At 41.8% G+C, this 26722-nt stretch overlaps 1 protein-coding gene across 21 annotated transcripts in view; it reads right to left on the bottom strand.

Moving 5' to 3' along the window:
- Positions 1–26722, bottom strand: part of CEP112 (centrosomal protein 112) — a 475621-nt gene that overhangs the window by 194399 nt on the left and 254500 nt on the right. For all 21 annotated transcript variants that reach the window (XR_009560193.2, XM_070044585.1, XM_060289906.2 and 18 more), the window contains one exon: positions 16931–17161. Coding sequence is in view for 20 of the 21 variants with exons in the window: in XM_070044585.1 (XP_069900686.1) it covers positions 16931–17161 (231 nt within the window). In the remaining variant the exon portion in view is untranslated. The remainder of the gene's footprint in view (positions 1–16930; positions 17162–26722) is intronic.

Raw genomic sequence — 26722 nt, 5'->3', positions numbered from 1 at the left:
AAACCCCTGTGACATTAAGTTAGGCAAACATTTTCTTAGATGTGACACCAAAAGCACTATCTATAAAAGAACAAAATGATAAACTAGACTTCATAAATATTAAGAACCTCTGCTCTTTGAAAGATAAAGGAATGAAAAGAAGCCACTGACTATGAAAAGGGTTTTCAAATCACATATCTTATAAAGGACTTGTATCTAAAATACATAAAGAACTCTCAAAATTCAGTAATAAGAAAGTAAACAACTTAATATAAAATTAGAAAAACACTTAAATAAACACTTTACCAAGGAAGATATTCAGATGAGCAATGCACACATGAAAAGATGCTCAGCATTATTAGTTAGTAGGGAAATACACACGCAATGAGGTACACCTATTAGGGTGGCTAAAGTAACATTACAAACTCAAGAACACCAAGTGCTGGTGAGGAGGCAGAGCAACTGGAACTACTACGCGTTGCTGATGGGAGTGCAACGTGATACGACCACCGCGGAAAGACTGGCAGTTTCTAGTACAGTTAAAAAATAGATTTACCATATAACGCAGCAATCCCACTCCTTGCTATTTATGCAAATGAAATAAAACATTTATGTTCACACAAAATCTTTACATGAATGCTTAACAGTCCCCAAATTTCTCAACAAACTGGTACATCCATGCAATATTATTATTTAAAAAAAACAAACAAAAAAAACGAGCTACTGTGACACACACGTGAATGAATCTCAAATGCATGATGTTAAAGGAAAGAATCAGACTCAAAAGGCTCATATCGAATGATCCATTTATATGACGCTCCGGAAGAGGCAAATCTATAGCTGCAGAAAACAGATGAGTGGGTCCCAGGAGCTGGGGCTAGGGGGAGGAACAGGGGCGACACCCAAGGTCTGGAGGAATATCTGAGCTGATGGAACAGTTATCTTGATTGTGGCGATGGTCTGTCAAAATCTGTGGAATTATACATCATCTGTATGTAAGTTATATCTTGATTAAAAATATTTTAAAAAGAGAGCAATCAATGAAGAATTACAGGCGTATCGGAAAGAGCATGATTTCTCAGGAGCTGGTGTAGGAAGCGGGAGACGGACAGGCCATGTGCTGAATGAGGATGAGTTTGGCAGGTCTTCCAGGCAGAGGGCACTGCCCGCGTGGAGCCAGGAAGGGAGTGTTTGCAGCCTGCTTGTTTACAGAGCGAGCGTCTGGCCTGGGCACAGCACAGATGTGTCTGTGGTGGGGGAGACAGTTAAAGGTAGAAGAAGACACCACTTCACACTCATTTTGATGGCTACTATAAAAACAAAAGAAACAAAGCAAAAACAACAAGTGTTGGCCATGATGTGGAGAAACTGGAACCCTTGTGCACTGCTGGTGGGAATGTAAAATGGTGCAGCAGCTACAGAAGACAGCACGGCAGATTTCTCAAGAAATTAACAACAGAATTATCATATGATCCAGCAATTCCATGACTCAATATATACCCAAAATAACTGAAAGTGGCAACTCAGACATCTGTATACCCATGTTCATAGCACCATTATTCACAATGGCCAAAAGGTGGAAGCAACCCAAGTGTCCATTGACGGGATGAATGGGTAGACAACATGTGGTCTATACATACATACAATGGAATATTATTCAGCCTTGAAAAAAAAAGAAGTTCTGACATACGCTAAAAGGTGGATAAACCTGGAAGACAATATGCTAAGTGAAATCTGCCAGTCACAAAAAGACAAACGCTGCTGGATTCTACTCGTGTGGGGCACCTAGAGTCGTCAGATACAGAGACAGAAGGTAAAATGGTGGCCTCCAGAAGCTGGGGGATGGGTAAATAGGGAGTTAGTGCTTAATGGGCATCATGTAGGTTTTGCATGAAGAAAGAAGTTCTGGAGATGGATGGTGCAATAATTTAAATGCACTCAATGCCACTGAACTGTACACTAAAAAATTAAGGTAATTAAAATTAATAAGAGGGAAAAAAAGGAGAAAATAGAAGAGAGAAATGAGGTTATATAAATCCTTTGTCAGAAAACTAAGGTGCCATGGTAACTCACTTTGTCGTGGGCAATGGTACCCGGAAGGTTTTAAGCGGGAGTGGGAAACGCCATTCGCTCACAGTCCACCTTGTCCTGAAGGTTCTGCCTGACGCTGTTCCTTGGTGCTTCTCAGGGCAGCTGTCCAACAGATCTAGACAGAGGCTCTGATTTCAGTCACATGGAATCAGAGTTTCATTCCTTCCATCGTCCCCGCCTCATTAAAATAACTCTTTGAGGCGAGAGGCCATTTTGACGTTGCCAGGGCCTGATCCAGCCCAGCAATGAGATCTGTCTTTTAGGAAGACCCCTGCCCTGTGTCTCAGTCTTACCTTCTTCTCTTTGAGGCCAGATGGTCCTGTGTCCCTCAGGGGCCTCAGACTACCAGCCTGCTCTGTCTCGGGGGTTTTACCATGTTCTCCTTTCATCCCCACCAGACGCAGGGCTTGACTTTCCTTGAGAGACGAGGAGTCTAACGTCAGAGAAGCCCACATTTCCTTTGACCCTCAGGAAGATTCCAGAAGCTAAGATGAGAGCCAGATGAACAGGCTGCAGGACAACCCTCTTCGAGGCTAATGAGGGCACAGCTGCCCTGCCCTGACAGAAAGATGAGTCAGGGGACAGGGATTCAGGCAGGGGTGGGCAGGGGCTACTGATGTCACAATCACGCTGAACAGTTTCTGATGTAACTCGTGTAACTGCTCATGTAACTCCAGGGTTGAGTACCAGCACATCCCTTTCTTTGTGACTCTGGTCTCCCAGGGGCAGAAAATGGGAAGAAAGTTGAAGATGCCCTAGGGCCTACGGGCAGGGCAATAGGTAACTAGATGGGGACTTTTGTACATCACTGTTCAGCTTACAAAGTGGTGATAACATAGAACATTTAGAAAAAACTGAAAAATATAATTTAAAAATCCCATATAAACCCATCACACAAGGAAATGAGCTAGCATATCTCCATTCTTCCCCTAAGTGTAAGTTTATCTATAGCTTACTTTTTCTTATCTCACGTCCCATATCAAATCCCTCAGAAAGCCGTGCTGGCTCCAACTTTAGAACACATCCAGAACCTGGCCACCCGCGCTGGTGCCACTCTGGTCTACGCCACCACCTCTCAGGAGGGTTACTGCAGCGCCCTCGTCATTGCCTCTCACCCGTGCTCTCACACGACTAGAATGACCTTTTCCAGCCTGAGTCAGGTCACGGCACGGTACTCGGCTTTCTTCCATGCCTGCAGTTAAGGTCCTTACGACAGGCTCGAAGGGCCTGTGTGGTCAGGACCCCGGGGGTCCCCCGAACCTCATCTCCCATTTCCTCTCCCTGGGCTTCCCTGCTGTTCCTTGGCCATGCCAGCCATGCTCCTGCTGCCATGTCCTGGCACTGGCTGTTCACCCTGCCATACATCTCTTCCTCCAAATACCTACAAGGCCGACTCAACCCCTTCACTGACCTTATCAGTGAGGCCAACACTGACCACACTATTTAAATGGTCCCAACTCTGGAACTCCAGAGCCTCCCTTGATCTTCTCTATCATTTTATTCAATAGCACTTGGACACTTTTAAAAATTCCGTGTATGCTGCTTACACAGCACGTTCTCGGCTTAAGTCCGTCTCTCCTGCTGGAATGTGAGCTCTGAGAAGGCAGGACTATCTGGCTCTTTGTGCGCTGCTGTAGCAAGCGTCTAGGACCACTCTACACAGAACAGGTATCAAACGCTAAAAGCATTACAAACGTGCCATTGCCTGCTCATTCCCCTTAGCATCAGTTCTTCTTTTTTAAATAATAGTCCCCCCAACTCGTAATGCGCACATGCTAACAAGTCCCTGCTTCTGCAGGCACAGCCCTAGGGCTAAGACTCCTCCAGTGGAGCGTGAGTGGGGATGACGCATGCGACTGTTGCCATGGCACCTCCTAAAAAGTACTTACTTGTCCTCATCTTCCTCCCCCCTTCCTGCTGGTGGAGAAGTGGTGACACCTGGAACCATCTAAGGCAGAGGCGGAAGCTCCACATTGAAGATGACAGAGCCATTCCACGAGCCAGCCTGGGTTCCTGAATGACCTAGTGGGACGGAACAATTTGTTCCCACCCCTGAACCAGACTGTGATGAGAGAGTGAAGTAAACTCCCAATCTCACTTGTCCACGGTTTCGGGGTTCTTTTTTTACAGCAGCTTAGGCTCATTGTGAAGAATATGGAGAAGACTGTATACAATTTTTCACTTGTGATTTATCAATATAGTGAATTATACTAATAGCATTCCTAATATCAAGCCATCTTTGCATTCCTGGAATAAAACCCATGTGATCATGGTATATGATGTTTTAAATGCACTACTAGATTCTATTGCCTAATACTTTATTTCATTTTTTAACAATATTCAGAGTGAGATTAATTTCTGTTTAGAGGGATATATTTCTGGGGTTTTTATTATCAATATTATGCTAACCAGGAAAAATTACTAAGTCAAAAGAGATAGATATTTTTAAAGTTAATAACTTAGGTTACTGAAGGCTTTCAGGAAGGTTGTACCAATTTCTACTCACACTAACAACGTTTTAGAGTATTTATTCACTGCACGCTTGGTATTTGGTATTATTAATTTAAAACAAAACATGGTATTATTAAAATAATGTGTTTATTCAATGTATGCGAAGTAGCATCTTGTCTCAATTAGTGTTTCCTTGATTACTCGTGAAGATGCAGAAGTTTATTCAAGCCAACTGCACTTTTCCTAGTCATGTACATCATTTTTTTTCTGTATCCTGTAATGTATTCAATTCAACTCAGTTAGTTGACCACTTATAATCATTATTTAATCATCACAATATTGAATCAGGAAACCCTGCCTCACATAGCATGATTGCTTCCCTTCCATTATGAACAGTGGTTAGAACAAGACGTGACACTCAGCCCAGAGCTCTTCCACTGCACTATGCTCTGACACTCAACACCCAACACCTAACGCCCATCAGCTCACCATCTGCCCTCCCCTCACAGAGACTCTCTAAGCAAAATAAGGCAAGAGTGTGGATAGGAAGGCTCTGTCTCTTTACTCCAACTTCCTTAAGTCTCCTAATAAACTTTTGAGCTAAGTGCATTGAATGCTACTGAAATGTTAGTCTGGTGTGGAAAAAAACATCAGTAAAGGCTACTTGAGGTATTAAAATAACTAGAGTCTAGTTATCTAAACCTAAGTTCAGTATTACTGTCAAAAAGGTACTCATTTAAAATATATGTATTCAGCATTATAATGTTTAATAATTAAGTCATAGGATATATAAAAAGAAAAGATGCCTCCTTTACATAAAAAGTACCTTCATAATTAGGGTAATCATATAACTTAGCATGCAAGCTGGGACATGTTTAAGAGTGAAAGAGGCTAGGGAAACATTAAATCATACAGGATACTGGGACAACAGGTATAAACAGGGACTTTCCTGGGCAAATTGGGATGTATGGGCTCACTATTTATGGTAAACTATCAAGATAGTGCCATAAATTATTATTTATGTTGTTATTTGTAATCATGTCATCATTGACGAAGATACTAATAAAACAGATTTTTTCATTTTATTTTCTTCAGTGTTATGAAAAAAAGATGCTGTGTCCAATAAGACTCCTATAAGTTTGGCCATGAAGCTGAAAGAATCAAAAAGGATTGTACAATTATCATTACTAATCTTAAACACACACACACACACACACACACACACACACACACACACACAAAGAGAAACTCTGACAACAACAATTATTAGTAAGGAGACTGAATCATTAATCAAAAAACTCCCAACAAACAAAAGTCCAGGACCAGATGGCTTGACGGGTGAATTCTACCAAACATTCAAAGATATTTAACATCTATCCTTCTCAAACTTTTTCAAACAATTTAAGAGGAAGGAATCCTTCCAAACTTATTTTACAAGGAAGGCCAGCATTACTCTGATACCAAAACCAAACAAAGACACCATAAAAAAGAAAATTACAGGCCAATATCCCTGATGAACATAGATGCAAAAATCCTCAACAAAATATTAGCAAACCAAATTCAACAATACATTAACAGTATCATACACCATGATCAAGTAGGATTTACTCCAAAGCAAGAATGGTTCATAATTCTAATGGTTCATAAGGTGATGACACACCACCTTAACAAAATGAAAGATAAAAATCATTGACCATTTCAATAGATGCAGAAAAAGCATCTGACAAAATTCAACATCCATTTATAAAAGCTCTCAACAAAGAGGAAATGTACCTCAACATAATAAAGTCTGTGTATGACTATCATATACAACTGTGGAAAGCCAAAAGCTTTTCCTCTAATATCAGGAACAAGACAAGGACACTCACTCTGGTCACTTTTATTTAACATAGTATTGGAAGTCCTAGCCACATCAATTAGGAAAGAAAAAGAAATAAAATGCATCTAGACTGAAAAGGAAGAAAAACTGTCACTGTTTACAGATGACATAATACCATATATAGAAAACCTTAAAGACTCCACCAAAAAATTGTTAGAACTAATAAATGAATCCAGTAAAGCTGCAGGATATAAAATTAATATATGGAAACCTGTTGTGTTTCTATACACTAATAATGAACTATCAGAAAGAGAAATCAAGAAAACAATCCCACTCACAATTGAATCAGAAAGAATAAAAACCTAGGAATAATTTCAGCCAAAGAGGTGAAAGACCTGTACACTGAAAACTATAAAACACTGCTGAAGGAAATTAAAGAAGACACAAATAAATGGAAAGATATTCTGTGCTCATGGATTGGAAGAATTAATACCATTAATATGTCCATACTACCCAAAGCAATCTACAGATTCAATGCAATCCCTACCAAAATTCCAGTGGCATTTTTCACAGAACTAGAACAAATAATTCTAAAGATTGTGTGGAAACACAAAAGATCCTGAATAGCCAAAGCAATCTTGAGAGAGAAGAACAAAGTTGGAGATATCATGCTCCCTGGTTTCAAACTATACTACAAAGCTATAGAAATAAAAAAGTGGTATGGTATTGGTATAAAAACAGACCTACAGATCAGTGGAACAGAATAGAGAGTCCAGAAATAAAACCGCACGTGTATGGTCAATGTACGACACAGGAGGCAAGAGTATACAACGAGGAAAGGACAGTCTCTTCAATAAGTGGTGCCGGGAAAACTGGACAGCTACATGAACAAGAATGAAACTGGACCACTATCTTACACCACATACAAAAATAAACTCAAAATGGGTTAAAGACTTGAAAGACTTGTAAGACTTGAAACCATAAGAATCCTGGAAGAAAACATCGGCGGTAAGCTTCTGACATCAGTCTTAGCCGTGTTTTTTTGGATCTGACCCCAAAGGCAAGGACAACAACAGCAAAAATAAACAAATGGGACTGCCTCAAACTAAAAAGCTTCTGCACAGCAAATGAAACCATCAACAAAATGAAATGGCAACCTACTGAATGCAGAAGGTGTTTGCAAATTATATCTGATAAAGGGTTAATATCCAAAATATATATAAAGAACTCATACAAATCAACAATAAAAACTAAACTAATTAAAAAATGGGCAGAGGATCTAAATAGACATTTTTTCAAAGACATACAAATGTCCAAGAGACACATGAAAGGATGCTCAACAACACTAGTAATTAGGGAAATGCAAATCAAAACTACAATGTGCTGTCACCTCACACCTGTCATGATAGCTGTTATCAAAAAGACGAGAAATAACAAATGCTGGCAAGGATGTGGAGAAAAGGCTACATCTGTACACTGTTGGTGGGAATGCATATTGGTGCAGCCACTACAGAATATGAGAAATTAAAGATATAACTACGGCATGATCTAGCAATTTCACTTCTGGGTATCTACTTGAAAAAAATGAAAACACTAATTTGCAAAGATATATACTCCTCTATATTCACTGCAGCGTTATTTCCAATAACCAAGATATGGAAACAACCCAAGTAGCCATCGATGGATAGAGAAGACGTGGAATACTACTTAACCATGAAAAGAAAGAAATCTTGCCACGTGCAACATGGATAGACCTTGAGGGCTTTATGCTAAGTGAAATAATCAGACACAGAAAGACAAATAGTGCATGATTTCACTTATATATGGAATCTAAACAGCAAACCAAAACCCAGACCCATGGATACAGAGAATAGTTTGACCGGTTGCCAGCGGGGAGTGGAGGTTGAGGGGCAAGATGAACTGGGTGAAGGGGATTAAGAAGTACAACCTTCCAGTCATAAAATAAGTAATAAATTAAATAAAATAAACAATGGGGATATACTGTATAGTATGGGGAATAGAGTCAATAATACTGTGTTAACTTTGTATGATGACAGATGGTAACTAAACGTACACTGTGGTGATCATTTCGTAATGTAGAGAAATGTTGAATCATTATGTTGTACACATGAAACTGATATAATATTGTATGTCAAGTATGCTTCAAATAAATAAATAAATAACACTCCTATAGGTTTGGCCACGAAGCCAAAAGGATCAAAAGACCTGTACAGTTATCAATACTAACCTTAAACACACACACACACACAAAAGGCTCTGGGCACAAATACCTGCTCATTTACTTGCTCCCGACTCTCTTAGTTTGGGTATCAGTCTCTGAGGACGGCAAGTAAACTGCTCTACTTTCAATAACTTACCGATTACTATCACTTGCTGCACTGACCTAAGAGTTTTTTCCTTTATTCTAGGTAAAAATTTTTCCCTTAAGAACGTCCAAAAAGGATAAAACCAACAACAACTGGCGAGTGGCAGAACTCCCATTTATACTGGTACGATTAGAGTATTAGAAAGTTAGGCTACAGAATGACAAGGGGGGTTAATCTTAGAAACTTTAAATGTTTACTTTAAAAATAAACAATGATTCATTTATAATTCTAGATCTGATTTTCAAATAATCCCTAACATAAAATACACTGTCTTTTCATTTCCTCCTAGTAAAACTTAGCTCTCCAGCCTAGGAAAGCTACAGCCTCGGAAGTGAAGCTACTGCTTTGCTCTCCCAGATCTGCTGGAAAACAGGAGCCCTCCGCTACAGGAAGCAGCGCAGGTAGAGGGGGTGCGAGAGGTTCTCAGGGAAACGGTGGGGAGCTGCGCATCAGGCAGCAGCGCTTCTCCACCTCACCCGCCCGCGACTCTGCAGCCCACGCAGGAGAGGGCGGTAAAACCCTGGCAACGTAACTATTCAAGCACGAATGATGACAGATCCTCTGCTACTTCGGCTGAATAAGCAGACACCCCAGATACGATTCCAGTATTTAGTGGGAGCACTGTGAAACAGGTGCCTCGCATCAGAATCAGAAGAAGTGGGAGAGAGCTGGGAATTGATGTTAAACTGAGTCTCAAAGGAACACACAGTTCCTCTTGTTACACAGAGATACATTAACTGATTGAACTAAAATATGTGGTTTGGACTGATTTGAATATATTGTCAAAATGACAAAAAACTTAGCTTTTGTATAAGACATAGCCCCTCTCACCATTCAAAAGAAGGTTTACGATTGAGGCCATTTGAAGATACTTCAAAATTCTAAACAATATAAATGAACACCAATCCATCATATTCAAATTACGAACACACCCAAAGTTTTCCAAGTTTCCATTTGTGCAAGTTTTTTCTTTTCCAGATTAATTTATTGTTACTTTTAGAGGTATCATTAGAGTCCATTATACCAAGCTGTGGGTTAAAAACCCAGAAGAAAACACCGACTTGAAGTTCATCAACGTTTGTGGAATACTGTAAAAATCAAATGGGATGTTGTTTGTCAATCAATTTTTATAAATCTGAACTGTTCGAGAATCATATTTAAAAATTTAAGGATACAAACTTCACATTTTTAGCAAAGGAAAAACTCAGGGAAAAGATCAAAGTAAAAAGAACAGAATTGAGATTAGAAATCCATTTTAAGCCAAAATGACGTCTTCATAAGTTAATATTAATCCTTTAATTATAAATTTCAAAGGTTTAAGTAGTTTCTATGACCTTAGCTTTGAATAATTGTACCATATGGAGCTTTTCTTAAATTTGAAAAAGATGCTGAATTGTTGCTCAAAGCCTTTTAATGACTTCAGGCTGGCAGAATTCCAGTATAATCCTTCAGATACCATTAAAATTACAGACCAGGAGCCCAAGCGGGTAAGTACTATGTCAATTTCATAAGAGCATTTTACTTAGTACGGCGTGGAAAATGCTTGATGTGTTCATATATTTTAAAATATCAAATCGTGAAGCTTAAAACAACTACTTATACTGGAGACTTCACAAAGGAATTGATAGATTACACAAATACAAATAAGAATTTTGTGTATCATAAAATTAAATGACAAAAGTAGAAGGCAAATACCAAAAGTACCTGCCACAAAGAGCTTCATCATCCTAAACATAAACAGGTTTATATAAGGTGATGAGGATAACACTAGGACATTAACAGAAGAGAAACTGACAAAGGAGGTGAACAAGCACTTCTCAGAAAATGAAACACGAATAACAAATCTATTATATATGTTCAGTCTCACTCTTAAAAATGCAAATTAGAAACAATTAACGTTTTTCACCACCCCCCACCCCAAATCAAAGAAGAGGTTTAATACTAAGGACTGTCTAGATAAAACAGATATTCTGTTGGGGAAAATACAAATTAGTACAACCGTTTTGAAAAGCAATTCGATGCTGTAATTCTACTGGGATCTTAAACTAAGGGGTAAAAAAAGGGAAATGTTGACAAAATTTGATGTATGAAGATGTTAATTTTTGCATCAATTTACATAAAAATGTTTAAAGCTAAATGTTTAAAAATAAAGGAATTTCACACTAAATCATGCTACATCCATAAAACACAGTATTATGAAAAAATGAAAACTACATTTTCAAAGAATTCCAAATGACATTGGAATATTATTAGCATAGCTCTTAAAAAAGCAAAAGGCATAGCTGTTTATTTAGTATGATCTCAGTCAGCTAAGTTAATATAGCTATTTTATATACATATTAAATTACTACTATTGGTTATCTCTGGGTGGTGATAGTAACAAGGAATTTTACACCTCTCTATTTCCCATATTTTCTAAAATATCTTCTATTTCAAGAAAGGCTATTTTTAAAATAGCTGAATAGACTTCTGAAAGAATGGTAAATTTTAAATACCAAAGTTTTTTTGTTTTGTTTTTTTGCGGTGCGCGGGCCTCTCACGTTGTGGCCTCTCCCATTGCGGAGCGCAGGCTCCGGACGCGCAGGCTCAGCGGCCATGGCTCACGGGCCCAGCCGCTCCGCGGCATGTGGGATCTTCCCGGACCGGGGCACGAACCCGTGTCCCCTGCATCGGCAGGCGGACTCTCAACCGCTGCGCCACCAGGGAAGCCTCAAAATACCAAAGTTTTAATCAAACATCTGAGAGTTACCCACGACCATCATTTAATAATAATGTTCTTTAATTTTTCAAAGGTTCAGATTTTATGGACTTTGTTTCAATTTGGTTTAAAAAGATTTTAAAAGGCTGGAAAAGCAGCTTTCACTTTGCAAATGTCAATCATTCATTCTCTTGGATTCTCTATTTCAAGTATTTTGACCCTGTGGAGGTATTTCATGTTTCTCTTAACTCACAGCCATTGAAGATATCACTGGGGTCTAAATCGCTGCTGACAGAAACTCAGGGAGGATCTGGACTTAGGAATTTTATAACCTTAACGTTGTAAGTGCTACTGAAACAACCCAGACCCACAGGGAAGGCTACATTTAGATTATTTATTATTCTGGGGTTATTCTCTCCTCTTTGAACCTCAACTTTATACTTAATGAGAGAAAATCAATTTCTAAATCCTCAATTCTCACTGGAGTTTGAAACACTAGCAAATATTTTAACTTTCAGATTTATTTTAAAATGATAAAACATTAAACCTTTTATAAGACATAGTGAGAAGAATTCAAGTAACATGCACGATGACACAACAGGCTAGCAAGAGAATTATCTATCAATTCATTAGAGCTAATTCAAATTTTTATAGTGAGAACTCAAATATCTATTAATTTTTAAAACTATCTTTAAAAGATGTTATGCTTTGCTTTTAACTTACTAATATGAAGGGAATTACAACAATAGAAATGAATATTTGAATATAAGGTGCATCTTGTCCTACCCAAAGTACATATACTGGGTTGAAAGCAAACTTGGATGAATCAATGGCAATTTTTAATTTATTCGTATTACCATTCACAGTAGCAGAAACCGCAGAACTGAATTTCTAAGTTCATCATCATTCGTTTATTCACTTAACATGTACGAATGCCTACTTTGTACGAGGCACCATGCGTGATCCTGAAGCTTTGGAAACGAGTATTTCTCAAGGACTGTTTCAGGGAACTCACAGCACCGTTCTCACTGCGTGGGGAACTCCTTCAACTAGCTAAGGAAAAATATACATCAATGGGAAATGCAAATTGCTCTTCGCATCAAGAGCAGAGCACTTGTATTTTATCATACGGACTCTGGAACTCATGGCACTAACATGGCAACTTAATGCTCTCCTCCTGTCCCCCAGGCCCTCCTGATGCCACCAAGTGCCTGCATTCTAATTCATTATCCACGTCAGCTAAAATCACTCCACTTAAAGCCCGCTTCTATCTTCCTGTATCACTTGTGTTCTCAGTTCAGTTCAGGGCATTCCATTCTTCCAGACTCACCCCGCCATGCTCTGTTCTCTCCCTGCAGAACCCCAATCCTACCCGTGCACATTCCCTCCATCCCCTTCCTTCAGCTGCATCCCAAGCATCTGCTCAGCCTGCAGCCCAGGGGCCCCACTCGTCTTGAAATTCCTCAGACTGCACAGACTGCGGTGACACTTTACTAAGGATCCAGATGGCATCAGACAGAAGCTCTTCTCGAGTCTCGTCAGACTCCTTTGTATCCTTCCCAATTCTCTCCTTCCTTCTTCCCCCTAGAAAGTCACGGCTCCTGCCATCCCCTGCTTAACATACACAGGTGAGCACCCACCATGGGCCAAGTTTTCTAGACACTGGCAGTACAGAAATGAACGATAGACAAAGTCCTGCTAATGAGGTTATGGTCTAATGGGGGGTGGGCGTTGCAAATAAGTAAAAAAATGAAGATGTATTCAGAGAGTGAGACGAACTGTGAAGACCTCGGGAGGTGCTGAGGAGGGAGGAGGACAGGACATCAGCTAGAGGTGGGGCTGCAAGGAGAGCGGGGGACAAGCGGGAGGACGACTATAGGAGAACGTGCGCGAGAGCACCCCAGGCAGGGAGAGCACCCCAGGCAGGGAGAGCGACGCGGGTCCCAGGAGCAGAGCCCTGCCTGCCGCGCTCACGCCCTCGCCGCTCGGGTCACAAGCCGCAGTGGTGCGCGGGTCTCTCGTCTCTCTCTCCCTCTTCCAGGCACTTCCAGGTGTTTCCACCTAAGCGCCCTCCGTAACTCCCGCTGCTCTCCGGGTGACACCTCCCTGGAGCGTCAGGCTTCCCCTCATCTCCAGCCCCTCGCTCCCCCCTCCCTGACCCCTGCAGCCGTGCTGCGGCCACACCGCCACCTGCAGCGATCCGTCCAGGCTCATCAGCGATTCTCGGTTTCCAATCCTGGGGCCCTTCTCTCACCCTCATCCTTCCGGGTCTTCTGTCGCGTTCTTGGCAAGCCTCCTTCCAAATACTCTCCTCCTTCCTTCCCATGAAAATGCCTTCTTTCTCGCGTCCCTCTCACCGTAAGGGCCCTTCTTGGACCATCTCTCCGACTTCACCGATGAAGCCCTCCCCAGCTGCTGGTTTTCCGTCTGTACTCTCCCTGCGCAGGCTCCATTCTGGGGCTACTCCTCCGGTCCTGCTCTTCCTGGGATTACCTACAGACGTCCCTTCGACCGCAAGGGAACGTCACAGCTGGGTCCAAATGCAACTGACGTTCATAACCGACTTCATCCTCTTCCCCGGACCAGAGACTGTGACATTCCCCATTCATCCAGGGCGGGGTTTACACCTCACAAGTCTAATCGGCGCCCTGGCTGGGCTGACTCTCAAACACGCCTCCTCTGGCCCGTGCTCACCACGAGGCCCCCCCCACATTCCCGTACCTCTGAGGTGCCCTCGGGGACCTGTCACCTGGATTAATCCAGTCCTGCCAGCTACCTCTACTCCACGGCACCTTGGAAAGATTCTCCTAATAACCGCTTGAACCTTGACACTTCATGGCTTAGAAACCCTCAGTACTTGGGCTTCCCTGGTGGCGCAGTGGTTGAGAGTCCGCCTGCCGATGCAGCTGTCGCGGGTTCGTGCCCCGGTCCGGGAAGATCCCACATGCCGCGGAGCGGCTGGGCCCGTGAGCCATGGCCGCTGAGCCTGTGCGTCCGGAGTCTGTGCTCCGCAACGGGAGAGGCCACAGCAGTGAGACGCCCGCGTACCGCAAAAAAACAAACAAACAAACAAACAAACCTTCAGTACCTCCTCACTGTTACCCCATGAGGCCTAATCCCCACCACAGCTTCGGAGGCCTCCGGCGGCCCCGCCGTCTCCAGGCTCGGCGCTAGCCATCCTCCCTCGGTAGCCGCTATGCCACGCACGTGGCTCTTGCTGTTGTCATTCCTGTGGCTTAGAACCCACTAGAAAATCCTACACATTACCCGTGTCCAGTTCAAGTGACATCCATCTCTTCCAGGTAATTTCCCCTGATTTTCTTAATAGAAAACCATTTCCCCCCAGTTCACACTCTACCTTGCATTACAGTTATCTGTGTGCGTGTGTGTGTCCTGCAGCCACTACTGTTTTATAATCTCCTTAAGGACAGTGCCTTTTTTTCCCTTTTTCTGTGTAGCCCCAAAGTCCCTGGGATAATGCCTTTGAGATATAGAAAATATTCAAGAAATACTTGCCAAAGAAATTACTGATGGCTTCTAATACAAATTTCTTTTATTATCTGTAACCTGTCAATTCGTTAGTAACACATATAAATCTATCCTTGAAAAATTCATCTCCTATTAAAAAGAAACCTTTAAAATGTGAACACGTGATTCAAGAAAATGAAGGCTAAACTGTATGTTTTGTAAGTCTGGCTTTACTATGTCCAGTGTTTTAAAAACTCGAGGTGCACTGGTATCCGTGCCATTTAAGCACATTTACTTGGAGATACTTTGAACTTTTGGCGGCAGTGAGCAGAGCTGAGGTGCGGCGTGTGTCAGCTCCCAGCAGCTTCCCCATCGGGAAGCTTCCCCTTCTCCTGTGCGCTTGTCAGGGGGCGAAAACTACTCGGTATCAGGACATTCCCCAGTTCCTGACACCCTGTATATTTTGGCATCAAAGAGCACGATTCCGCGCTGCTCTGATGGAATGACTGCTAGCATCCTCACTGGGGTACGAAGGCCCCTCAGCCAGGTCGTGTCCCTGTGGCCTGCGCAGCTCTTGCCGTCTCTCACACACAGCAAAGGGCACGTAACTCCGCTCGCTTCGTGGCTCCAGCAAGTCGCCTTGGAATCACGCTGGGCGACTCACTCACAGGTTCTCTCTCCCTCCGCCTCTCCCCCGACCCCCCACTCCCACGTCTGAAGCCAAAGCAGATCCCGTCAGCTCTGCCTGCAGACCATCAGACCGTAACCCACCTGGACCCGTGTACCACCTTCAGTGCTACTGGCCAAGCCCAGCATCTCTCAACTCTGGTCTAAATCACTGCAATAGCTTTTGAACTAGTCTCCCCACTTCCACCTTCACCCTCGCAGGCGGGCGTGGCCCGAGAGCCCTCTGCTCCAAACACGCCAGGCTTCCTCTACTTATGGGGGTCAAAGCCAAGCCCTTGCAGTGGCCTCCACAGCCCTACGGAGCCCGGTCCGTCCCCAGAGGCCTCGTCCCTGACCTCAGCCCCTCGTCCTCCCCTCCTCTGTCTTTCCCAGCCACACTGGCCTCCTTGCGGTCCCTCCAGGAAGCCAGGTGCACTCCTGCCTCTTCACTCCTGCCTCTTCAGAGCCCTCTTCCGGTTTATCTCTGGGTTCAGAGCCAGGCTGCCACGGGCCCAGTCTGCTGAAATCTGACCCTCAGGTAAATGACGGTACTGATGCAAAGTGAGCACCTTAGGGCCACGATCCAGGTAAAATTAGTAGAGCAGCACCTGGAATGCCATGGTATGCTCTATGAAGGCTTCCCATTTAAAGATCAAGAAGAGGTAGGAAAAAAATAAAATCAGAAGATTCTTAAATTACCCTTTCCCAGTGTCTTGATCCCAGGATAGAGGTTGGTCTTAAAGAACTCAAGGGGCAGTTGACAGTTGTGATGATTAATAGCAATTCGCTTTTACTACCTGATTAAAATATTTACACTTTTCCAGAACACCAGAAGAACAAATATTTGTGGCTGTCTCTGGAATATAAGTCAACTCAAAATGTGTAAACATTATATTGACATATATTTCAAAAATGTGTAATTCTAAAGAAAGTTCTTCATTTGAAATATCAATCTGGGAAAATATGTCATCATCTATGGGACACATAAAAAACTGTAAAGTCTAGAAATGACCATTAGACAACATAAGGAAGATCTGAAACCTAGTCTTACCTTAGGAAAAACTCAAGGTTACAACCCCAATACTCCTAATCAGTATAATATTTGATAATATTATAACACTTTTCTCACAGTGTATGTTTAATAACTATGGAAGGGATATTCCATACAATCCCTTCCACAAAAGTCAAGGGAAAAGTCAGGAAACTCCCTGAGACATACAGCAAGACACTTAGATTGCTCATTTGAATGGTTTATCAACTGGAGACTAATTCTAAGTCCACCACCTCTTCGAGATTAAATATAACGGTGGCATCAGTGGATTGCAAACACGGGTCTCGACTGTCTATAACACATCCAGGTGGGCATCTTACCTTTTCCAGCGTCATCTCTGTCTCAGCGGCATGAGTCTTTTTCAGCTCTATTTTCATCTTTTCTGACTCAGCCTTCAGTTTGTTGACGGCAGCCTCATGGTCCCGAGCAGTCCTTTGCTTCTCCTCTTCACGAAGAAGACCGAGCTCCACCAGCTGCTGCTTCCGCTGGGAGTTCACGCTGATCAGCTCTTCTCTCAACTTGTGGACTTGTGCCTCCATGTCAGCAATAACCTTGTTTTTAAAAATGGGAAAATGGTCAGAGGATATGACTAGGAGAGCCGTAAAAGAAGAACTGCAAGAGGCTACCAAACAAAGGAAGTTCACTGCTTCCTTCCTCCTGCTTCCCTCCTTCTCCAATCCCATGCCACCCCTTCTAGCTCAGACAGAGATCCTACCTAAAATCGTTTGCCACATACATCACATTTAGTTTTCCTTGTTTCAAACACCTATGTAAATGGAACATTACATGTACTCTTCTGCAGCTTGCTTCTTCAAATAGGCAACATTATGTTTCTAAGGTTCGTCTAGTACTTGCTACTGTATTTTTTGTTTTTATTTCATTGATTTCTGCTCTTATGTTTGTTATGTCCCTCATTCTACATTCTTGGGTTTTTTATTCTTCTAACTCCTTATCTTGGATATTTAACTCATTTATTTTTATCCTTTCTTCTTTCCTGATTTATATAAACTTAAGACTATAAATACCGCTCTACCATTGCTTAAGTTTAATCTCTTAGGTTTAGATACATGACATTTTCATTACCATTTAATTCAAAACATTTTGAACTTCCATTTTTATTTTTTTCTTTGACTTATGATCTACTTAGAAGTATGTTTCTTAATTCCCAAACCTATGGGGTATACTAGTTTCCTAGAGCCGTCCCAACAAAGTACGAAAAGCTGGGTGGCTTAAGACGACGTTTATTCTCTCAGAGTTCTAGAGGCTGCAAGTCTGAGAGCAAGGTGCTGGCAGGGCAGGCTCCTTCTGGAGGCTCTGAGGCAGAGTCTCCCCCAGCTTTCGGTGGCTGCTTGCCATCCTTGCCTTCTCGATGCGTCGCTCCAGCCTCTGCCCCCATCTCCTCGTGGCTGTGCTTGTGTGTCTGTATCTCTGTGTCCAAATTTCCCTCTTCTTATAAGGACAATGGTCACCTTGGACTTAGGGCTCCTCCTAATCGAGCATGACCTCATTTAACTTGATTACATCTGCAAAGACCCTATTTCCAAACAGGGTCACACTCCCAGCTTCTGGGTGGATATGAAATTTTAGGGGGACAACAACCAATTTAGGATGTGAAGTTTAATGACTGTCTTTTTGTTATTCACTTCTAAGTGCATTGTGGCCAGAGAATGTACTCTATACTACGTTACTTCTTTGAAAATTTTTGAGATTGCTTGATGGCCAGAAAATTTTTGAGATTGCTTGATGGCCAGTTGTACAATTTTTTTTTTTTCTTTGCAGTACGCGGGCCTCTCACTGTTGTGGCCTCTCCCGTTGCAGAGCACAGGCTCCGGACGCGCAGGTTCAGCAGCCATGGCTCACGGGCCCAGCCGCTCCGCGGCATGTGGGATCTTCCCGGACCGGGGCACGAACCCGTGTCCCCTGCATCGGCAGGCAGACTCTCAACCACTGCACCACCAGGGAAGCCTGTGTGGTATATTTTTATCCACGCTTTTAAACCTTTTTGTACCCTCAAGTTTTAGCTATATATCTTATAAATAGCATATACTTTGGAAACTTCTTTTAAAAATCTCATCAAAGTTTGTCTTTTAAAGGGGGCATTTACACAGAAATCTCTTGCATTCCTATACACTAATGATGAAAAATCTGAAAGAGAAATTAAGGAAACACTCTTATTTACCATTGCAACAAAAAGAATAAAATACCTAGGAATAAACCTACGTAAGGAGACAAAAGACCTGTATGCAGAAAACTATAAGACACTGATGAAAGAAATTAAAGATGATACAAACAGATGGAGAGATATATCATGTTCTTGGATTGAAAGAGTCAACACTGTGAAAATGACTATACTGTCCAAAGCAATCTACAGATTCAGTGCAACCCCTATCAAACTACCAATGGCATTTTTCACAGAATTAGAACAAAAAATTTCACAATTCGTATGGAAACACAAAAGACTCCAAATAGCCAAAGCAATCTTGAGAAAGAAAAACGGAGCTGGAGGAATCAGACTCCCTGACTTCAGACTATACTACAAAGCTACAGTAATCAAGGCAGTATGGTACTGGCACAAAAACAGAAATACAGATCAATGGAACAGGATAGAAAGCCCAGAGATAAACCCACGCACATATGGTCACTTTACCTTTGATAAAGGAGGCAAGAATATACAATGGAGAAAAGACTTCAATAAGTGGTGCTGAGAGAACTGGACAGCTACATGTAAAAGAATGAAATTAGAACACTCTTTAACACCATACACAAAAATAAACTCCAAATGGATTAAAGACCTAAATGTAAGGCCAGACACTATAAAACTCTTAGAGGCAGAACACTCTATGACATAAATCACAGCAAGATCCTTTTTGACTCACCTCCTGGAGAAACGGAAATAAAAACAAAAATAAACAAGTGGGACTTAATGCAACGTAAAAGCTTTTGCACAGCAGAGGAAACCATAAACAAGACGAAAAGACAACCCTCAAAATGGGAGAAAATATTTGCAAACGAAGCAACTGACAAAGGATTAATCTCCAAAATTTACAAGCAGCTCATGCAGCTCAATATCAAAAAAACAAACCACCCAATCCCCAAATGGGCAGAAGACCTAAACAGACATTTCTCCAAAGAAGATACACAGACTGCCAACAAACACATGAAAGGACGCTCAACATCACTAATCATTAGAGAAATGCAAATCAAAACTACAATGAGGTATCACCTCACACCAGTCAGAATGGCCATCATCAAAAAAATCTGCAGAGAATAAATGCTGGAGAGGGTGTGGAGTAAAGGGAACACTCTTGCACTGCTGGTGGGAATGTGAATTGATACAGCCACCATGGAGAAGAGTATGGAGGCTCCTTAGAAAACTAAAAGTAGAACTACCATCTGACCCAGCAATCCCACTACTGGGCATATACACCCTGAGAAAACCATGATTCAAAAAGAGTCATGTACCACAATGCTCATTGCAGCTCTATTTACAATAGCCAGGACATGGAAGCAACCTAGGTGTCCATCAACAGATGAATGGATAAAGATGTGGCACATATATACAATGGAATATTACTCAGCCATAAAAAGAAACAAAATTGAGTTATCTGTAGTGAGGCGGATGGACCTAGGGTCTGTCATAGAGAGTGAAGTAAGTCAGAAAGAGAAAAACAAATACCGTATGCTAACACATATATATGGAAGCTAAAAAAAAAAAAAAAGGTTCTGAAGAACCTAGGGGAAGGACAGGAATAAAGACGCAGACGTAGAGAATGGATGTGAGGACACAGCGAGGGAAAGGTAAGCTGGGACGAAGTGAGAGAGTAGCATTGACATATATACACTACCAAGTGTAAAATAGTTAGCTAGTGGGAAGCAGCCGCATAGCACAGGGAGATCAGCTCGGTGGCTTTGTGTCCACCTAGAGGGGTGGGATAGGGAGGGTGGGAGGGAGATGCAAGAGGGAGGAGATATGGGGATATATGTATATGTATAGCTGATTCACTTTGTTATACAGCAGAAACTAACACACCATTGTAAAGCAATTATACTCCAATTAAGATGTTAAAAAAAAAATGGGGCATTTATTCCAATGTAGTCCATTAGTTTGTACATGCTAACATATTTGCCTTTATTTTGTCTCTTATTTTGTGCTATTTGCCCTATGCTCTGCATGTTTTGCTTTTCTCCCCCCTTTTCCTTCTTTTATTCTGAATGAATAAATGTTTTCCTCCTTCAACTCTCTTCTCCTCTCTGGTTTGGAAGTGACACACTGTATTTTCTTTAGTGCTCACAGTAAGAGGCCTCAACACCCATGTTTCACTTATCAAATTTTAAAGTTAATTATTTTTTATATGCTCTTAAACAACAAAAGAAACTTAGGACATTTTAAGTCCTGTAGCAGTCTCCCATATTTATAAGCTAGAGTTGTTATTTTCAGTTTATTTCGTTTTTATCAACTCAAAATTGCTAATTATTCAGTAGCTGCTTAGATATATCCATATATTTCCCCGTCTTGTCTCCTCATTCCTTCTTGCAACTCTGACCTTCCATACAAGCATTTTCCTTTAGCCCCAAGCGCATCCTTTAAGTTCTTTAAAGAAGTTTAGTGCCAAGCACTCTCAGTTTTCACTAATCTGAAAATATTTTTAGGGGTGTTGTTGAAAAGTCAGCTGCTATTCATTGGAAGGTAATTTTTTTTTTCTCTCTCTGGCTGCTTTTAAGATCTTCTCTTCGTGTTTTGTATTCTTCAATTTTTTAATTTCTCTAAGTGTAGATACGTTTTTATTCATTCTGATTGGGACATGCTCCTCCCTGGATCTGTTTTTTATAACGACTGCATGACTCTCAGGCTTAACCTATTAATTTAACGTCTCTGTTCCATTCTATCTCCACTCTTTATGAACTCACACGATGTACATAGATCTTCCCATTCTTTCATTTCATCTAACCTCTCTTTCATATTTTGCATCTTGTCCTCTCACCTACGTTCTAGACATTTTCTGTGTGTAATCTGCTCTCAAATCCATTCAGATTCTGAATTTCAGTTGTTTTATTTTTAGGAGTTTATTCTTTTACAAATACGCATGGTAATTTTTAAACGCCCTTGCCATTTTAGTGTTTTCAATTCCTTTAAAATCTCTAAGTTTGCATCATATACTAACTATGACTATTTTCTATTCTGTGGCTGATAATTCCAGCATCTCAAGCCTTTGCAGGTCTCGTTCTGCTGTTCAAAAACTTTTAAGACCCTGGTTCATGGTACTTTGTTTTTTCTCCTACCGTTTTGCATTGTTGTTCTTTTTTTTTTTTTTTTTTTTTTTTTGCGGTACGCGGGCCTCTCACTGCTGTGGCCTCTCCCGTTGCGGAGCACAGGCTCCGGACGCGCAGGCTCAGCGGCCATGGCTCACGGGCCCAGCTGCTCCGCAGCATGTGGAATCTTCCCGGACCGGGGCACGAACCCGTGTCCCCTGCATCGGCAGGCGGACTCTCAACCACTGCGCCACCAGGGAAGCCCCATTGTTGTTCTTTTTAAGTGCAAGTTCCTATCTGTTGGAATTGAAAGTGGTTCTCTGGCAATCATGTGACTCTGAGAGGGCCCTGGAGATGTCAGCATGTCTGGACGACTTTAGAGTGAGTTCTCAGACTCGTTTTCCAGGACACGGTGACAGTGCGAATTCAGGCATCACACATCCACGAGCACTGGCTTACGGTTATGAATTTTCAGGGGCACCCCACTCAACGTTAAGGTTGTTTCTAGTTCACGTGCACATGGTGGGTGTGGCCCTTGGTGTCCCAGCTTTATGCACAATAGTAGCCTAGATCTTCTACCTTAAGCAAACCCTGGACTTTGTTTTTCCCCTGTGCCCAATAAGAGGCCCCAAACTGAAGTTCAAGTTCACTCAGTTTTAGAAAAGGTCCTCAAGGTGAGAGCTGCCTCAGTGCTCTGCTTACACCTCTGGGTTTCTGTTTTCATTTAGATGTTGATATCTGAGTATCCTACCTAACTTAACAGCTTGTGAATACACTCAAAAAGATGTTCTTTAAAAAGAAAATTGTATTTAGCCTTTTTAGTTGTTTTCAGAGGGAAAGTAGATCAGGGAACCTAGCATGCCATGCTCTCAGATGAACAGTTAGTTCAGGCTAAGGGGACTTGCTGTTGTTGTTATTATTATTATTATTGTCTCTGCATTAGCTAAGAATGCAGCATTTTCTGAAACACAGTGATAACTGTTTTAGGTACTACGTACTTCAACAAGCACTGTATAAACCAGCAATTCCTTGACCGGGAACTAGAAGACCCGAAAGTGACAGTAAGGACAAAAGTTACATTGGGATGATGGGAACAGGATACAAAGGCAAATGCTGAGAAATTGCTTTAAAAATCAAAATACCTACACTATGAGATTACCCCATTTTCCATAAACATCCTGCACTCACTTATTTTGAACGCTAACCATTTCTGTGAGCTAAGTAATAACTGCTAGCCTTCCTCAAAGCTAAACAGCACTCTGAGTACTGACCGCACCTGGCACCTGATGCCGATTACTTCACTGAAGGTGACAGATGCTAAATAAGCCAATATGATGGACACTGTTAAAATCCAAAGTTTCCTTCATCTTGGCTTGGGGTTAGTTCATACTATTTCAGCTACTGGCCCTGCCCCCTCTCGACACTAGATCACAAGAGACAGGAACGACAGATGGCTGGTCAAACACATTTATGCTGGAGAAGGAGAAACGGCTGAATGATAACGAATCTGAGACTGGGAGCTGGAGGTGACAGGTGCTCCATTTCTATCCTTAAAAAGCTGATTCGAAATAGATGATCCCTGGGAAGAGTGTAAGAGGACTTCATATAAAAGGCTTTTTAAGTGCATTTGCTCCCCTGTTTCATGGATGTATTGATACCTGGATATTGGTACACAGCTCTAAACCAACTATCCTGAAAACAAAGTCTCTTGCTTTCTACTCCTTGTTTTAAGACTCCTCCCCTTTGAACACAATATTTGGGCGTAGTAAGAGAAGAGACGGTCAATTTAATCACGTTCTGAAACAGAAGAGAAATCTTCTAAGAGCAGATAGGCTTAGGTAGTGACAACAGTTATGTTTTTAGGGGACAAAAAATAATCCTTTAAAAAACACTCAGTGATATCGATACGGCAGAATAGGATGGGCTGCTGACTCTGTTTCCCAGAATCAACCATGGAGAAACCACAGGAGGCATGAATCTGAGATATTAATAATAACAACCACCACAACAATAAAAACAACAGAAAAACAAACTCCAAGGAGGTCCTGGGGAGGACAAAGGCTGTCCTGAACTGCAGACCACGCGTCTGTGGAGGGGAAGGGGTTGCGGTCCGGGAGGAAAACCCGGAACCCGTAAGCTGAAAGAAGCAGGATGGGAAGCAAGCTTTGCTCTCTGCTCCCGCCTCCCCCTGCTCAGCCCTGGGACAATCTCATCTGTCCCACTGCCGTGTTGGAAACAAGAACCCAACATGGTGTTGCCCTGAGTCTTGTCAAGGCAAGCAGATGCCTTGCTGGGGCGAGAGGAGCTGGAGAAAGCAGGTGCTCACTCACGGAGCTTCTTGGGCACTCACGCTCTGCACTGTCCCCTCCAGCTTCCAGAACTAATGACATTCGACCTTAGAAAACTGCGTCCTCCTACTGCCATCTTGCCCAGGAGGTTAAGGTGAGCTCCTGGGCAGCAGATTTTCCCGGTGGAGGAGTTGTGAGTGGGGAGGTGCACCAATGAGGTGCTCTGGCTGAGGGTCCTTAACCTCTTTCTCCTCCTTCTAGGAGCTCATCCAGCAGGTCGGGAGCTGAAGCCTGGCCTTTTGCTCTTTCAGGAGAAGTGACCGTCTAGACTATCTGATAGTCCCTGGGGAATACAAGCTCACTGGCCAAATTCAGGCTCCCTGAGGAGCAAAGCTGCTATCGAGAAGCAACAACAACGAATGGCATACGTTATCTGCAGCAGTATAACTGCAACAGGTGGATAAGTATTTTTTAAAAGCAAAATAAATATATATATGTGAGTATATATGCATAAAAATATACTGAAAAGGGTGAGCAAAGAAATTAGAGACACGAAGCAGAAATAAGAAGTCAGAAAAGAATGAAGAAGTGGAAATGATGGGAGAAAGAAAAGGTCAGCTACAGCCAGAGAAGAGAACTGTATGCTGTACATATGATCAGATGGAAGAACTCTCCCAGAGGCACCAGGAAAAGGTCATGACACAGGAACTATGAGAGAGAAGTTGAGATCTGTGGAGGACAGAGGAAGTGACGGCATGGGGGTAACAGAGTACTACGCTCTGAATGCCAGTGTCCCCACAGAATTCACAAGCTGAGAATCTAATGCCCAGGCTGATGGTTCTAGGAGGTGAGGCCCCTAGGAGGTGATTAATGCCCTTATGAAATGGGACTAGGGCCTTTATAAAAGAGACCCCCGAGAGCTCCCTTGCCCTCCACCGTGAGCACACAGTGAGAAGGCACTGCTGCAAACCAGGAGGATGTCCCTCAGAACGCGACCATGCTGCTGCTTTGACCTCGACTTCCAGCACCCAGAGCTGTGACAAATGTCTGTTTTCTATAAGCCACCCAGTGTGCGGTGTCTTGTTGTAGCATCCCGGACAAACTACGTCACGGGGTCTGAGAAAAAGAGACGCGGAAAGACTTTGTCCAAGTTCAATCTGATTTGAAAACCTTTGCTTTTTATCACAATACTACACTGTGTCAAAGTAGCAAGAGTTTCCCATGAAGAAGGATATTCATAAGCGGTATAGTATGTATTTTATTCACTTATTCTTACTGTGCACTTCTAATCGTTAACCTTCACTATGATTAATACAAAGTTAACATCCAAAAGCCACAAGGTTATTAAATCTTTACAAAAAATAAAAAGAACAAACAAAGTTAGTTTTCCACAGGCACTGACACCACTGCAAACTGAATTTCAGTGTTTGTCACTGTACGTAAAACTATCTTTAATGGTATAATCACCGAGTAGATGCCGTCCTACCTTTCCCCACAACTAATTGTTTATCTTTAGTCTCATTCATGAGTGTATTTGGTATTTTTAGTGGCTGTTTGGTGTTTCATCATTACAGTGTATCATAATTTACTTAATCATATTATTCTTGAATATCTGCCTTATTTCCAATTATTATTACATAGGCGACATCAGGGAATGAATCACAATATTTTGCTTTTAGGTTATAAAAGCCTACAATATTAGGCTTTTAGGCTCACAGCAGTCCTCTAAAATTATTTGGAGAAACTCTAAGAATAACTTTTTAACTTTTTTGCCAAATTGCTCTGCAAAAACACTGAACCCACTTCCAATGTGAACAACACATATATGTGTACTTGTTCCTCCACACCCTTCCAGGGCTGCACTTCACCATTCTGTGTATTTTTATCAGTTGACTAGGTATGTAATGGTAACTTAGAGGAAGACATTTTAAATTGCTGGCAACACTGATATGAACTGGCTTCAATCCAATGGTGATTTTCAAATAGAAAAATCATGCTGAAAAATGTATCAACTAATTATGGAAAAATAAACATTAAATGAAAAAACCTGATGCCAAAGGCTTCCCTTAGGTATTTAATATTTTAGTCATTAGCATGTGCTGATAGCTAGAGTGATGAGACTGCCAAGATGGATTTGGAATAGATGTGTCATTTCTTCAATATTATAAATAGTAAAGCTATAAAACTGCATCTACGTGACTGATATGAAAGAGCAGATTTATTCCCAAAATTCAAAATCTAATAAAGCTTGTGTCTCTAAGAGACAAACCGTCAGGACAACTTTTAGTCAAGCTGACTCTCAATTAGCAGTTTAAAAACATATAGACCAGAAAACGTGGAAGCAAGCCAAAAGTCCATTGACGGATAAATGGACAAGCAAAACGTGGGATATTATTCAACCTTAAAAAGGAAGGAAATCCTGCAATATGCTACAATATATATGAATCTTGAAGACATTATGCTAAGTAAAATAAGCAAGTCACCAAAAGACAAATGCTGTATGATTCTCCTTGTATGAGGTACTTAGTCAAAATCATACAGATAGAAAGTATACGGTGATTGTCAGGGGCTGGG

The sequence above is a fragment of the Globicephala melas genome, chromosome 20 (genome assembly GCF_963455315.2).
Source record: "Globicephala melas chromosome 20, mGloMel1.2, whole genome shotgun sequence".
In the NCBI taxonomy this organism is placed as follows: domain Eukaryota; kingdom Metazoa; phylum Chordata; class Mammalia; order Artiodactyla; family Delphinidae; genus Globicephala; species Globicephala melas.
This window is presented reverse-complemented; position numbering and strand designations above follow the sequence as displayed.